At 54.3% G+C, this 13,960-nt stretch overlaps 4 protein-coding genes across 4 annotated transcripts; 1 reads left to right on the forward strand and 3 right to left on the reverse strand.

Annotated features, from left to right (window-relative positions):
* Positions 1–175: 175 nt before the first annotated feature.
* On the reverse strand, positions 176–2,742 carry CAOG_00964 (glyceraldehyde 3-phosphate dehydrogenase). The gene is made up of 5 exons (XM_004365778.2): positions 2,690–2,742; positions 1,944–2,021; positions 1,747–1,772; positions 1,514–1,623; positions 176–1,080 (listed from the first exon to the last, which is right to left on the reverse strand). The coding sequence occupies exons 1-5, from the start codon at positions 2,712–2,714 to the stop codon at positions 309–311; spliced, it is 1,011 nt and encodes a 336-aa protein (XP_004365835.1). The 5' UTR covers positions 2,715–2,742; the 3' UTR covers positions 176–308.
* A 272-nt stretch (positions 2,743–3,014) lies between these two features.
* Positions 3,015–4,607, reverse strand: CAOG_00965 (hypothetical protein). The gene is made up of 2 exons (XM_004365779.2): positions 4,010–4,607; positions 3,015–3,826 (listed from the first exon to the last, which is right to left on the reverse strand). Exons 1-2 carry the CDS (start codon positions 4,528–4,530, stop codon positions 3,079–3,081), a joined length of 1,269 nt encoding a protein of 422 aa, XP_004365836.1. The 5' UTR covers positions 4,531–4,607; the 3' UTR covers positions 3,015–3,078.
* Positions 4,608–4,682: 75 nt separating this feature from the next.
* CAOG_00966 (hypothetical protein) lies at positions 4,683–9,333 on the forward strand. The gene is made up of 5 exons (XM_004365780.2): positions 4,683–4,997; positions 5,294–6,332; positions 6,409–6,534; positions 6,688–7,197; positions 7,350–9,333. The coding sequence occupies exons 1-5, from the start codon at positions 4,770–4,772 to the stop codon at positions 9,272–9,274; spliced, it is 3,828 nt and encodes a 1,275-aa protein (XP_004365837.1). The 5' UTR covers positions 4,683–4,769; the 3' UTR covers positions 9,275–9,333.
* An 8-nt stretch (positions 9,334–9,341) lies between these two features.
* Positions 9,342–13,864, reverse strand: CAOG_00967 (hypothetical protein). The gene is made up of 6 exons (XM_004365781.2): positions 11,494–13,864; positions 11,007–11,383; positions 10,788–10,877; positions 10,245–10,674; positions 9,827–10,102; positions 9,342–9,749 (listed from the first exon to the last, which is right to left on the reverse strand). The coding sequence occupies exons 1-6, from the start codon at positions 13,747–13,749 to the stop codon at positions 9,624–9,626; spliced, it is 3,555 nt and encodes a 1,184-aa protein (XP_004365838.2). The 5' UTR covers positions 13,750–13,864; the 3' UTR covers positions 9,342–9,623.
* Between the last annotated feature and the right edge of the window lie 96 nt (positions 13,865–13,960).

Here is a 13,960-nt window from a genome sequence, read left to right on the forward strand (position 1 = left end):
ATCTTTGCTGACTTTTGTTCTTTTATATTCATAAATCTACTCTGAAACCATAAATCTTTTGTTTTTGGATTGCCGTTTGTCAATTTGTCGCACTCTCCACACCTTGACCATCCATGCTTTGGAGCTGACAGGCTAAGATGGCTCGTCATGAGCGAACGCTGGACGAGGCACACTTTGTGTTTTGTTTTTGTGTGTTTTTGATTAGTTTATAAGATGAAACAGCGGCACGAACATGCACTCAAAAAACAACCGACAACTGGAGGGGTCGGACAAAATGACTACACCGCACATGCCAACGTCTGGACCGCTTACTGGGCAGCGCAGTGCTTGAGGAGGCGGAGGAGCTGGTGGCTGTAGCCAGTCTCGTTGTCGTACCAGGCGATGAGCTTGACAAAGTTGTTGTTAAGGGCAATGCCGGCGTGGGCGTCGACGATGGCGCCAGAGGTGTCGCCGATAAAGTCGGACGAGACAACCTGGTCCTCAGTGTAGGTGAGGATGCCCTTGAGCTTGCCCTCGGAGGCCTCCTTGAGGGTGGCCTTGATCTCGTCGTAAGTGGCGGGCTTGACGAGGCGGCAGGTAAGATCGACGACAGAGACGTCGGCGGTGGGGACGCGGAAGGACATGCCAGTCAGCTTGCCCTTGAGCGAGGGCAGGACGGACGAGACGGCCTTGGCGGCGCCAGTGGAGGCGGGGATGATGTTCTGGGCAGCGCCACGGCCATCACGCCAGAGCTTGCCAGAGGGACCGTCGACGGTCTTCTGGGTGGCAGTGTACGAGTGGACGGTGGTCATGAGGCCCTCAGCAATCTCGTACTTTTCGTGGATGGGAGCAACGAGGGTGGCGAGGCAGTTGGTCGTGCACGACGCGTTCGAGATGATGTCCTGGGTGGCCTTGTCGTAGGTGGTGTGGTTGACACCGAAAACGAACATGGGAGCGTCGGCAGAAGGAGCCGAGATGATGACCTTCTTGGCGCCGCCCTTCAGGTGCTCCTTGGCCTTCTCGATGGTGGTGAAGACACCAGTCGACTCGACGACAAACTCGGCGCCATCAGTGCCCCACGGGATTTCAGCGGGGTTCTTGCTGCAGAAAGGCCAAGCGCGAGTAGTGTAAGATGTGAGAATTTTTGCGCAGTGGTGCACAGTGCGAGAAAGGAAAAAAAAAATGGTCCACCAGTGTTTGGGTTGTTTTGGAAAAGGATGTGAAAAAAAGCACCCCTCAACTGCAAGTGAAGGCTTGCTTGGCGGTTGGCTGGTTGAACGTGCGACTTGACGCATCATTGCGATTCGCCAAATTCACGCAGAATTCAGAATTCAGATTCAGAATTTTGGGAAAAAAAGAAAATGCCAACGACCCCCAACCCTTCCCGTGCTCTCTTTCTGGAGTTTTGCGGGTTAAACCACCGACCAAACAACCAACCAAACTACTCAATCAGGCGAAGGAAGAAAAGGGAGGAAAGCAGAAACGAACGAAGAAAACGGAAAAAAAAACCCCCAAAGACAAAAGATTGACGTACCACTGGTGGAAGTTGATCGTCCAGCTGTTGTTGATGACGAGCTGGTGGCCCTTGACCTCGATGGTGCCCTTGAAGCGGCCGTGGGTAGAATCGTAGCGGAGCAGGTAGGCCTAAACAGAACAAAGCAAAAACAAAAAAAAAAAAAAAAAAAGGAAGCCACACGTTCAAAAAAAGTGAGGTGTTGTTTTAAAATTCTGATTCGAGCAAAGAGAGCACCGCGTTCGTTCACTTACAGCGTACTCGGGGTCGAGGAAGGGGTCTGGTTGATGGAAAATGACAAAAGTAAAGAAAAACGAAAAAAACCAAGGAGGAAGGACGAAAAACACAGACAAAGACAAGCCGTTTGTTGAAACAACCAAAGTCAGCATTCAAGAAAGTCAATCTAGGCAAAAAAAAAAAGGTCACAGTTTGCGTGAGTCGACAAACGCACCGTTGATGGAGACGACCTGGAGGTCAGCAGCGTGCTCGACGGCAGCGCGGAAGACAATGCGGCCAATGCGACCGAAACCTGCGAGAACGCAATTTGGAATGAAGAGGAAGACAGCAGTCGAATGAGTGAGTGTGAGATACAAAAAAAAAAAAAAAAAAAAGAAAAAAAAAAAGAAAAAAAAAGCGTGATTGGATTGTGTGGCCACATAGAAATGCAGCGCAGAAGGTGTGCTTTTGTGAGGAAGGAAACGAGCGCTGCAGAGAGGGCGCGTTGTTGGTGGCAGCATGGAAGGGATGTAAGGTGAGATGGATGGATATGAGGGAAGGGAGCGGAGGAGGAGGAAGAAGAGGAAGAAAGAAGGAAAAAAAAAAAAGAAAGGAAAAACGTGAAAGATTCGCTCACAGTCACGCAGGTGCGTCAGAAAGGGAAGGAGCGCATCGAGAGCCCGAAGTGGAAGCAAAGAGAGGGGCAAAAGAGTGAGGGAAGCAAAAGGAGAGACAGAGAACGAGCGAGAACGCGCGCAATCAGAATGACGAAACGGAGAAGAAACAAAAAAAGAAAGAAAGAAAAAAAAAAAAAAGGAAACGCAAAATTCGACCAAAATGACGCATTCGAGTGCAACATGGATCAACGAGCGACAGGAGTGTCGACGGGAGTGTGTAGTTGGAGTGTCGTTGTTGCATGTGTGTCTGGTAAGGCGAGGTGGAAGTCGCCGGAGGAGGAGGGGGGGGGAAGAGGAGGCTCACCGTTGATGCCGACCTTGACGACCATTGTTTTGTAGAAGAAGTGTGACTTGATGAAAAAGTGACTGAGACGGACGGAGACGGACGAATTTGGATTTGGGAAGATTTGGGAAGATTTGGGAATGATGCGATCGGAGATCAGAGAGCATTATACCAACCTGCACAAAGTCACACAAGCATCGCACAAACACTGAAATTTGTGAGAAAGAGGGGCGGTTTCAAAAGCTTGTCGTAAGTTTCCTCAGCGAACACCATGCATGCGTGATCGAGCTGGAATTGCAGCAACACTAGCATGTGCAAACAAGGCATGGAAGAAATCAACAACAAACAACACTAATGTACTAAGAGCAACAAAAACCAACAAATTATCAAGCAAATCAAGAAGAACCAAGCTAAGTATCGCCGTAGTAACTACTATCACGGGTGCTCAGACTCGAATAGCTGCCAGGACTTGGGTCGTAGTTGGGTGGATTGACAGAGGAAGACAGGCTCGTCGAGTAGTACCCATTGTCAACGCTGCCGTGGTGGGAGGACGCGCCGCCGCCGCCGCCGCCGCCTTGCCGCAACTGCTGCTGCTGCTGGTTGTGTTGCGAGCGCGGCACAACTTGATTGAAGGAGCCTCGCCCTAGATTGGGGTAGGCACCTGACTTTGCGGCGCTGGCGGTGGTAGCAACCGAGCCAGAGTAGCGCTGCGACTCGTCCGCGTTGCTCCCGCGATACTGCGGCCAAACCAACGCAATCATGCGGTTGCGGATTTTCGGAGTGAGGACGCAAAACAGGACAAAGTTGGCAAAGCCCTGGCTCGAATCGCCAATGGCTTGGCACAGGGTCAGCCAAAACACGTCGGCCTGCTCCTGCGAGCCAATCTCGCTGATGAGGAAGCGAGTGGTGCCCCACGAGCGCACAAAGACGAACACAATGGGGATGAATGTCATCTTGCGATCGGCTTCCTGAGCCACTTGGACGGAGCGGCGAGACACGAGCTGGATTTGTTCCGCCGAGTGCAGCTCGACGCGGATTTTGCGCTTGACGAAAAAGTACAAGATTGGCACGGAAATGTACGACGCAATTTCCCAGCCCTTGCCCGCAAACAGCTTCCAGAAGAGATCGTACTTGACGTTCGACTTGATCCAGCACCATCTGTGTTGTTGTTGAGGTCGAATAATTTTCAGTGTTGGCAATGCCAAGAGCAGCCCCAAAGAGAAACGCAAACAACAAATCATTCAGAAATGTTAGCAAGCAAACACCTACACACTGCATGTCCATGTCTACACAACGAATCGACAAACTGCAGCATGACGACGACGACGACGACGGACGTACCCAACTGTGGTTGCTGAAAAGTCGTCCGAGCCGAGGACCTCGCACGCCAGCGCGGCAATGATGATGCACGCAGGAGTCAGCCACGAAAAGACATGCAGGAACGGGATTGAGCGCGCTGCGAGTCGCTGCGATTCGCGCGCAATGGACAGGTACAGGTAGAGCGCAATGGAGGACGTCCAGAGGAAGCTGGCAATGCTCGAATAGGTCGTGAAGGAGGACTGTATGACGCAGAGGGTGCCCGTGTCGTCGGTCAGGACACCGACCATGTTGCCCATCGCAGTCACCAGATCTGCAAGCGACAGGAAGACGAGCAGCTGGCGGGATGTGGCGCGGAGGTCTTTGAGCAGCACAAAGCTCAGAATGATGAGAACGCAGCCGACAATCGACAGGCAGCACGTCGTCACGGTCGCCGCCTTCAGCGCAGTCTGCTGGCCTTCACTCCACGGCGACGCAGTTGTTGGCGTGAGCGTGTCATCGAAGGCAGACGAAGGAGCAGTCACAAACGCCGACACCTCGTCCATTTTTGAACAACAAAAAAAGCTCCGTTTTCCCAACAGTTAGCAGTTGTTGTTGTTTGACAATGGATTTGAAGATAGACTGATGTCACACGTATTGTATTGAGATCAAAGCAAGCACTGTCTGTACGACGAGGAAGGACAGTTTTCATTTTTCATTTTTAGCGGGAAAACCAACTCAACAGCAACTCAGAATCCAAAAACCAACAAAAAACACCAACAAACCAAATTGCAGCAAGCTACAAATGAAGTTGCTGGTGAAGCTGCTGGACGACCGCGATCCGTTCAATGCAGACGAAGCAGTGAAGGGGACCTGGCACGTCTTTGATCCCGAGGCCGGGCTGCGCGACCAGTTTGCGACCGTGCACGCGCTCATCCGCTGCCCATTCGCACTGGAGGACAGCGCGCTGTTTGTCGCATCCAGCAAGGTCTATCTCGATCTGGACGAGCCGCTCTCGGCTGCCGGCGACGAGGTAACTCCAATCTCATTCATTCTCATTCTCATTCTCATTCTCAATCTCTCCAGCTGCTCTTCTCTCCCCCATTTCACCTTCTCGCGCTCTCTCTCCCACTCAGTCTCGTTGGGACGCACACTTGTCCTTGCTTTCGTTTTGCGGCTCGTTGTTGTTCCTGGCACCCCCCTCAATGCAACTCCAATGCAACTCCAATGCAACGCGTTTCCGTTAAAATTTGAATTTTTTTGATTTTTATACTAATTTTGGTGATTTCTTGGAATCTTTTTTTTTGTTTTTTGGGTCTTTTGGAACAGGCTCAGGTCAAGCCATACGCGACAGTGCTCGTGCGCCTGCAGCCAGAGATCCAAGCGCACAAGTGCATCGAAATCCTCAACGGGGCGACCGGACGAGCGCTGCAGAAGGCGGTCAATACATTTGCAACCATGGTTGAATCTGACGCACGCCTCGCGCAAGAGTTTGCCCTCATCGACGGCCTCGACGCAATGATGCGCGTCGCTCTGTTCGGCGCGGCGCTCACGCAGCTGTATGCGCTCAGGGCGATGCGGGCCATCATCTGCCTCATTGACGGCATGAACGCGGTCATCCGATCCAACTACGTCGTTCACCAGGTCTACGCGTTGATCTCGTCGGAAATGTCCAAGGTCAGCAAAGGTGCTCTCGAAATCCTGCTTGTCATCCTGGACTTTGACGAGAAGAATCTCGCAATCGTGTCCGAAGCAGCCCAGCTGACGGCCAAGGAGCGCGCCACTCCCGCCTACGCACCGCTCGTCCACTTGCTCGATTCGCCCGATGAGGAGGTTCGCGTGTGTGCCATCTCGCTCATCAACCGCATGATCCGTGCAGTCGACACGGAAGATTCCTTCTACGACCTCACCGACGCCTTTGAGCTTGCGGGCATTGCCGATGTGATTGCCCGCGCCCTCAAAAGCACCAGCAATGCTGCCTTCAAGTCTCACCTCGAGGCCTACGAAAAGGCTCTCGAGGAGGCGGACAGCAAGACCAACGTCATCCAACCCACACCTGGCGAAGACACGCCCTCGCCCCGCATGAAGCGCGGCCTCACCAGCAGAAGCGACTCGGCTTTCGCCGTCGCTTCGTCACCGACACCGCCCAAGTCCGCTGCAAAGTCCATTCTTAAAGGCAGTGACGCGGGCCAAGCAAAGCCGAAAGGTGCTCTTCGTTTCAACGAAGCGGGCGACGACCAACCCACCAGCAGCACCCGAGGTCTCGCGCGACACCGCTCCACCGGACGCCGCCTCTCGTCACGCCGACCTGCCGCTGGCGAGGCGGATGGCTCCGACAGCTCAGATGACGACGAAGATGCCGATGAAGGTTTGTGGCTTGCGTGTTGGATGGGTTGTTGAACATCTGTCGCTAACTCTTTGGTGTGGCTCGTCACAATTGACAGGAGCCAGCCAAAGCACGACCAAATTGCAGCGGAAAACCACAGCAATGCGTACACAGCGTGCCCAGGTCTTGCTCGCTGTTGATGATGTCAGCCCCGAAGACAAGGCCAGTCTCGAGAAGGCCATAGGTTTGTAATTGTGGTTGGCATGATTGCAAATGTTGCTTGGGCTATCCGAGCTCCATTGAGCCTTTTCAATGACTTTTTCTGTGCCAAAGCCCCTTAACCACGAAATGACCTCACTCACTTTTTTGTGTTTGCTTGGATTTACTAACTTCATAGTCTCGATCGACGAGCGAATTGTCATTATCAAGGACTCGATTGTGGTCGAGGACCGCCTCCTCAAAGGCGCTCAGGCCATGAAGACCTTGTTCGTCAAGGAGCCCGTCAAGCTTGCAGGCGCTCAGCAAGCAGAAGCGGCGAGCCTTCAAAAGATTGCCACTTTGGAGAAGGAGTTGGGAACGGCCCAGGAGCTGCGTGCCCAGCATGCTGCCAGCCTGGAGTCCTTGAAGGCAGCCGAGGCCAAGTTGCAAGCCGAGCGCGATGAAGCCGCGCTGCGTGCTCTCGCGGAAGCGCGTGCCCATTCCGAGCAAGCGTCCAAGGCGGCTGCCGAGCGCAAGCTCCAACAACAGAAGACAGAATCGACTCCGAAAGAGAGCGGGCTCGCTGTTCCTTCTGCAAGAGCCGGCATTGCCCCAGGCTCGATGCGCAAGTCTGTGCGAATTGCTTTCAAAGAGGCGCTCGATGATGTCGATCCGAGTGCACAATCGCAAGCATCGTCCGACAGTGGAGGTATGCATGTTTTTCATGTCAAAACGCTCTCGGATTGTTTGATGGCTCTGTTTGGTATCGCACCCAATTCCTTCACCACTCACCCTTGACGACACTGACACTCACGTGCGCTTGATGAATTTTTTGTCGTTTTGATCGACATGGCCTTCTAGCGACTGTCGACTTCCGCTTGAACATTGAGCCCGGCACAAAGCCGATTGTGCATGCTGCTGCCGCTGCTGCTCCGAAGGAACTGGTGATCCCACCTGCCATTGCACCCACCGGGATAGAGAGCGAGCAACTGGACGACGGAACCTTGCTTCAGCTGACGGAACCCGCAACGGTCAATTTGAAGTTTGACAACTTTGATTTCGAGGACCTGACGGCGACTGACGATGTTGATCCCTGCGCCGAGCCTGTCGTCGCCGACACTGGATCCGCCGGCGGTCCGCCCCCACCCCCTCCCATGATGGGTGGTGGACCACCTCCACCTCCTCCGCCGATGATGGGTGGTGGACCACCGCCACCGCCTCCGCCAATGATGGGAGGCGGCCCGCCACCGCCACCTGGCCCGCCACCGCCGCCCGGTGCTGGTCCAGCGCCAGCTGCGGCCGCTGCTGCCAAACCGCAACTGCGCCAGCTGCACTGGACCAAGGTCAACCTTCCCAAGCGCGGCCCTTCTGAGCCCGGCAAGGATAGTGTATGGCACGATATCGACCAAGTCGACTTGGACATGGACAGCATTGTGCTTCAGTTTGCGCGCGTTGCCAAGGCGGACGCCCCTCCGCCTCCAGCTGCCACCACCACAGAGGTGTTCAAAGGCGGTCGTGCCGCGTCGGTGCTTGACCAAAAGCGTCTCCAGTCGCTTTCGATTGCCATGTCCAAGCTGCCTGCGGGAAACAAGATCAAGGACGCAGTCTTGTGCATGCACAGTCTCGATCGAGAGCTTGTTCAGCGGCTGGCACTGCTGGTGCCCACCGAAGAGGAAGTTGCTGCCATCACCTCTCGCAAATCCATGCTGCCCCCCGGTGTTGCACTCGACCCTGCTGACGATTACTTGCTGACCCTGTCCAAGATCTCGGCGCTTTCCGAGCGTCTGAATGTGTGGCTCAAAGTGCTGGAGTTTGAGGAGGCGGCTGACACTGTATCGCGCTCGCTCATGTACCTGAAAAACGCGACAGACGAGCTGCGATCCAGCCAGGCGTTCCGGGCCATTCTGGCCATCGTGCTTGCTTATGGCAACGCCTTGAACACCGGAACAGCCAAGGGCAGTGCCGATGCCTTCTCCCTCGACACGCTCAACAAGCTCACCTCCATTAAAGACGTGACTGGCAAAGCGTCCCTGCTGGATCACATTGTTCGTTATGTTGTCGAAAAGTACCCTGCAGGTGTCACCCTCGCCGACGAAATTCCCCATGTGCTCGAAGCAGTGCGGTTTGCCGATAATGTCGAGTCTGTCGACGCGCACATTGCTGCTCTGTCCGAGTCCGTGAAAACGGCACGCACCCAGCTTTCCGGAATCATTGTCAACGATGCGCACTCGGTCTGGAGGAGCCGCCTCCCGGACGTGCTCCAGAGCCGATACGAAATTGTCTCTGCACTCGCCGTCATTTCGCGTCGCGCCATGCATCGCTTCCGCAGCCTCGCGATCTTCCTTGGTTACTCGACCAGCGCAGCAGCCACAGTGACGCCCCGCGAAATGTTCCAGCTCGTTGGCGAATTTGCTCTCGAATTCAAGGCGCTCATCAAGGTAGCCGTCGAGAACCAGCAACGTGCGCTTAAAAAGTTGGAGCGCAACAAGACCTTGGGCAAGCGCATTTCCAATTTGGTCGCTGTCACTTCCAAACCAACTGCTGCCAAGCCCTCCGAGGGAGCAGCAGGTTCCGGGGCCACTCTGGCTGCCTCTGCAGGCGCCAAGGCACCCGAACATAGCAAGGCTTCCCGCACATCCAGCGTTGCTGATGGCGACGACGACATGATGTCCTGCCTGGTTGCGACTCTTGTCACCCCGACGGAAGGCAAGCGCAAGCGTCTCAAGGCGACTGTGGCGTCGATTGCGCGCAAGTCCATCCGCCGAACCATCAAGTCAAGTGTGTAAACTACACCGCGCGCGGATTTTTTTTGTTCTCGCTGTCTTGAACGTTGTTTATGGTGAAGATTGTGTGCGTGAGTGTTTGAATTTTATTGTGGTTGTGTTTTTGTTTCAAATTATTGACAGCAAAATACAATTTACATGTTTTATTACAAGTTGACGTGTAGTAGATCTACTACTTTATCTTTCAAGGGGAGAAATGACACATGAGCATGTTCGTGTGTGCTCTTTCACAACACCGTTGTAAGAACATTGCTCCGTGCATTTAACATAACCACAGCGCCCAGGCCGTTGGTGAGTTGCTCGAGATGGCGCATGTAGCTGGCCTCGGCAGCTGCGTCGGTTTGGGAGGATGTTAGGAACGACTGGTCGAGCGGGTCCGCGTCGGGGAATCCTGTAAATTGCGGGCCTGCGTCAGAGGTAACAGGCGGTTCTGGACCGCACAGCAGTGGCGGGGGTGGCAGGGTGAGCATTGTGAGACCTGTGGGACGACAAACAAACCCAGTGTGTGAGAGCACAAAACAGGTAAACCAGCGACAGGAATTCAGTATGGCTTACAGGTGTTATTAGAGTAGTGTTGCAAGCAGAGTAGTGTTGCAAGCAATCGCGAAGGATGCCGAGACGACGCTCGATCGGAAGCGCGAGAAAGACCGAGTTTGTGGTGACGTCTTGACAGTTGAGGTAGGTCGCCGATGAATCAATGATAATGCCGCTGAAACTGCTAAAGTTGGTGCTTGACCGCACTCGATCGAGCACGCCAGAGCCTCGCCCATAGTCCTCGTCGGGTTGAGACGGCGGCAGGGAATCCTTGAGCTCGTTTTCAAGCGAGACGACCTTTTCCATCAGCCCAACATTGCGCGGCAGTGAGTGACGAAATTCAACCAACAAACCAACCAGCGATAAACCACGAACCCCCCCCCCTCCCTCACCACAAAAAAAAATTAAATAAATAAAAAATAAATCCGTTGGCACTCACCAAAATGTCGGCCTCAAAGTGTATCTCGTCGAGGAAGACTTGCAACCGATGATACTCTGCATCCAGCTCCCGATCCCGCAGCACAACCGAAACCAAGCGCATGCGGGTCGTGCTACCCCAGGAAGCAGCCATGCGGAGCGTGTGGGTCAGCTGCAGGCACAAATTGAACGAATCGTGGTAGCCAGCCCATCTGGTGCCATGGTGCAGCTCCGTCGCAGCAGTGGAAATGCAGCACGTCCACACATCAATATGCATCTTGGGAGAGCGCCGCTCGTTCAGCTGAGCCTCGTTTGCGCGGAAAGCACGATTGGAAAACCTTGCGGCAGGCTCCACGCTGGGAGAAGACGACGACTGCAGCAATCGAGATGGTTGCAAGGCCTCAGCCTTTTTGGCAATTCGCTTGGCGCGTTCAAAGTCAAAATTGGCAAAGCTGCATGTGCGAGCGTTGGGTGAGTTCTCCCATCAAACAGCAGGTCGAAAGAATCAACCAACCCACAATCCCAACCGCGAGCAACAAACACCCATTTCAATCTGAATGCTTACTTTTTCGCCAGCATAAAGTGCAAGTCTGTAACGAGCACATCACGAATCATGCCGGCAAAGATTGCAATCTGCTCTGCAGCCGGCCAATGTCTATCAAGAAGCCAAGTACAACCACGACAACACAAACGACAACAAAAACGACATCAGCTCGGCACACAAGCGGCAAAACACGACATGAGCTCGGCACACAAGCGGCAAAATGACTGCGCAAACACATACAGGACGGCAAGATTTGGTCGCATGGTGCCAAGACCGGCTGATTGTAACAAATGTTCGAGGCCAGTTCGGGCTGATTGTGCAACCACGACGATGCTGAACGCCTTCACTTTTTGGTCGTCAATGAACGCATTGAGATTGTCCAGCTCTTGTTGTCGGGTGCTCATCGAGTTCAAGTATTCACCCAGAACTACTCGCGAAATAATGAGAAGCCCTCCTTTCTTGATGGCGTTCGCAAATTTCCGCAGTTGCACTGTTTGAGTCACCACATGTCGTGGATGTTGCTGTGCTGGCGTCGTCACTTCAACAACGAGCAAACTGGGTCGCCAGTACTTGTCGTGAGCTTTCTTGGACGTGATGCGAAGAAGGTACTTGCGAATCTGCAACAACAACAACAACAACAAAAAAAAATCAAGAACCCACAAAACAACCACCAGATCGAAAGACAATGGTGCGCAGCGGCGTGAGAGCTCTACAACATGGCGCGTACCTGATGGAACAAGACTGCTTGAGTAATATCGCCCCAATCTTGTGATGGCACAGTGATGGTAAACACCACAAAGACAACCGTCGCGATCGCCAACATGCTCAAAGAGATGGTAATGTCGATCGCAAACATGGTGGCGAGTGGCAGCAGAACGCCAATGGCAGCCACGGGCTTGGTGTGGTAGCGATAGCGGGGACGAAAGTTGGGCATGTTGAGGGCAAAGAGAATCAGCACACCGGCATTCAACACGGCCACGAGCAGCAGAAACAGGAGGGTGACGATTGGCGCAATGACATCCAAGCGGCCTGCAAAGAGCGCACACTGGACGCAAAACCAGCAAAACACCAGGTACCACTTTTCGAAAATCGGAGGAGCAGTGGGTCTGCTAGAGTCGGTCACGGCGTCTGTCAACGGATTGGTGCCAAGGAGGTTGTTCTCTTGCACCCCCTGCAACTGTTCTGTATCGGCTTGAATGGATGGCACAAATGGAGTGTCTGGTTGAACATGCAGCAAGCCCACGTCGTCGTACGACTGCAGCAGAGGGGTGTTCTGTTGGCTCGAGCCCGTGGACAGCCGCATATTCAGCACAGAGTGCATCTCAGCGGAGCTCGGGCGAAGCGACGATGGTGAGCGTTGGCGATGCATGCGGTAGGCTTGACTTCGACGCGCAACAACCGACTCGCGGCCTGTCGCGGACACGCTGGACGAGGTTGCAAAGGACGACGCTGACGCGAGTTGGCTCCGCGGCGAGATGGCAAACAAGAGCCGATACACTTGCCGGGTGACAAGCGGCATGACACCATCCTCACACATACGAAAGAGCACGCGCGCGGCGCCCTGAAGATGGAAAATGCTTGCGCCAACGGTCGAGCATGTCACTCCAGCAAAGACAATGTACTGCGAGACGCACAGGCGTTCCAGGAGCACCTGGAGCCCGCCGGCTGAAAGCGTAAACAGCGACGTGACACATGCAGCAATAGTGATGGCGAGCGATATGAATGTAACGACGGCCGTTGTGGATGCCAGCGCCATCCCGCGCGGAATGCTACGCTGAGGGTTTACGACTTCAGAAGAAAGATTGGTGCCGGCCAGCACACCGGTAAAGGCAGAAAAGAGCAGACCAAACGCGTCCAGAAACATGGATGCCGCGGTGGAGGAGGAGTCGTCGGAAAAGTTTGGCGTGAGGTTTGTTTGCAACGACTCTCGGCTCGGGCCGGTGAATAGGTATTCTGGCGTCACGGGGCTGACAGGATCGTCGCCAACAAGCGAGCCCACGAGCATGGTCATGGTGGTGTTTGGAATCGGCACGTACGGGAGTGTGTCAAACCGCGGGCGAAACAGTAGACTTCCGAGCACCAGCAGGACGCTGGCGGTTTTGACAAGAAAGAGGAGGACTGCCACGCGAGCGTAAAAGCGAAACCCAATCAACGACACGACAAGGGCAAACAGGATGGTGATGCTGCCGACAAGAAAGTTCATCCAGTAGCCAAACCCTTCCGGATTGGCAAAACCAGACCCCGAGGCGCTGGGGTCGTCGATGGTTGCGCTCATGATGGCCGTAAAGCCTGTCACGCTGAAAGCCGCCGAGAGAATGTGCACGATGAACAGCATGGTGCCAACGGTCGAGCCCAATTCGGGCCCCAGCGTGCGCGAGATGAGAAAGTACGCGCCGCCAAACGTGACGGGTCCGCTTGAGACAATTGTAGCGGTGGCTGAAATGGCAATGGCAAGAATGACGGCGATGATCAGAATCATGGCCAGTACCAGGTACAATCCGCAGCTTGCAATGGCGGCGGCCAAGCGCAGGAACAAGATTGGTCCAAACACGGCAAGTGTGCCTGGAACATAGACGCCAGACCACTCGGAGAGCTTGTGCGAGAAAATCCAACCCAGGGCTGCCTTCCAGCGGTTTCGATGGGGACGGTCACTCAACAGCGGCCCTCCAATGGCGTAGGATTCCGAGGGCGGCGGTTGAGCGTCAGCAGCAGCAGCAGCAGAAGTGCCACGGCGGCCGTGGGAAGATGAGGAAACGGAGCTGAAGCGGCGTTGCGCTCGCAGTGTCGCGCCGCCTGCCGCGCCGTGGTCCGCAGGCAGCAGCAGACTGGCAGACGAGTCCATAAAGTCATCTGTAAAGTCGTTGGCCTCGGAGTCGTCTCTGTCCTCAATCGCTGCGGCGCCGTGGTGGTGGTTGTGGTGCTGCACCTCCGACAAGGTCCCATCCATTCTCGATGCTGCTGCTGGAGCTGCCTGCGACTGCATTGTATGAAGGAATGGTCAACGCAGTCACAGAATATGTTCCAGTCAAAATCAAAAGATGCGTTGCTCGCAGCAGAGTGGTTTGAAGTCCGAGATTCGTGATCACGTCACGACCAGCAGACTGGGACTGAGCTGAAGCTGGGCTAAATCTGAGCTAAGTCTCAGCTAAATCTGAGCTAAATCTGAGCTAAGTCTGAGCTAAATCTGAGTCAGT

Source organism: Capsaspora owczarzaki (genome assembly GCF_000151315.2).
Source record: "Capsaspora owczarzaki ATCC 30864 unplaced genomic scaffold supercont2.1, whole genome shotgun sequence".
Taxonomy (NCBI): domain Eukaryota; class Filasterea; order Ministeriida; family Capsasporidae; genus Capsaspora; species Capsaspora owczarzaki.